The sequence below is a fragment of the Pteropus vampyrus genome, unplaced genomic scaffold, assembly GCF_000151845.1.
Source record: "Pteropus vampyrus isolate Shadow unplaced genomic scaffold, Pvam_2.0 Scaffold582, whole genome shotgun sequence".
NCBI classification, from domain to species: domain Eukaryota; kingdom Metazoa; phylum Chordata; class Mammalia; order Chiroptera; family Pteropodidae; genus Pteropus; species Pteropus vampyrus.
This window is the reverse complement of record NW_011889363.1, coordinates 249,394-250,796: the sequence shown is the minus strand read 5'-3', so window position 1 is coordinate 250,796 and position 1,403 is coordinate 249,394. Positions and strand designations below refer to the sequence as shown.

General features: G+C 47.0%; 1 protein-coding gene across 1 annotated transcript in view; it reads left to right on the top strand.

Moving 5' to 3' along the window:
• Positions 1-614: 614 nt before the first annotated feature.
• The window catches only part of LOC105308486 (melanoma-associated antigen B16-like), a 50,524-nt gene continuing 49,735 nt past the window's right edge, over positions 615-1,403 (top strand). Inside the window, 1 exon segment of the mRNA XM_023525612.1 lies at positions 615-726. Coding sequence (XP_023381380.1) covers positions 615-726 — 112 coding nt within the window.

Below are 1,403 nucleotides of genomic sequence, written 5' to 3'. Positions count from 1 at the left end.
CTCTAGACAAAGGATACTGATGTCATCACATAATCACTTTGAACATCATATCAGTGGACAGAAGCAGAATTAACAGAAAAAGATAATTCAAAAGCAAAAGTGTTCATGACATTTTATATAACATTCTGTGCAGTAGAATAAGACCTAGGTTTGCAAAGTGCAAAAACTTACAGTATGAAATTAAACTTTTTCTTCTTAACTATCAGGATTTCTCAAATAAAACACACTGAAAGATCATGAGAATGAGCTGAGTATTTAACAGAAATCCAAACAATCAAAGATAAATATTGAAGAGTTTAACTTCTTTACACAGAGAACATAAACTATTTTCTATCTCAAGGCTACGTTCCCACATTATAGTAGAAAAAAGAGCCTCAAAACAGGTAGGAGAAGCCATATTTCCTATGAGATGTGGATGTGGAAGAGCTGATAATCATCTATGAACCTAAACAGCCTCAGCTGTAAAATGGAGACCCTAAAAACTAATCTCTGTCCCCTGTGCCACACTTACCCACCATCAGTAGACAACTTTCCTTAGGAAAAGATCATAGACGCGTCATCGTTCACCTCAAGCAGACCTTTGAAATAACTGAGGCTAACCTCATTTTATAGCCATGGAAGCTGATGTGCGCCACGTAAACTACACCAAGGACGAAGAGAACTTGGTCATGACCCACCTGCAGTTGTTGCGGAGAGTTCTGCTGGCCAAGCGACAGGAAGACAAGAGTAAGAGTTGAACTTGACTAAGGCTAGGAGGGTTCATGGCTCTCAATAACAAATCCCCATGGAGCTAGAGCAGCTCTCCGAAGGCCCAGGCTTTCCAGGATCTGGATCATGACCTGGGGGCCCATTTTTCCTGCCAGAAAATGCTTGGTCAAACTAGGCAGGGGATGCTGGCAGATAGAAAGCTGCTAAAGACACGTCTGCTGTGTCAGGCAGCTCGCATGTTCCAAGGAACTCTAAGCACGACCCTGACACTGATGGATCAGGACACTCCTCTGACATGGGAAAGGTGAAGCCAGCTCCAGCAGCTTTCCCACGTGGTGGCCAGAGCCGGAGAGAGGCCGAGTCCTCAGGCAGAGAGGAGCCGAGAGGAAACTAGGGTGAGGACTGTCTGGTTACCGGATGTGCCTCTGGCTTCCTCCGCTGTGTGGCCCAACCCTGTCTCACCACAAGGCTCCGCAGGCCATGGTTTTCTCAGCCACTGGCCCCAGTCTCCAGTAGTCACAGGAGAACCAGGCCCAGAGGCACCTTGGGGAGCTCGGCTAAGCATCTGGCCCACAGAGACGGAGACATGTGCTGCTGGTTGTAGAGGCCTCCTCTCTGCCAGGCACCGTGTCAGGCAGCAACGACTGACATACGTTGACTCAAACACTGGGAAAACCCAAACATGGAGGAACCCT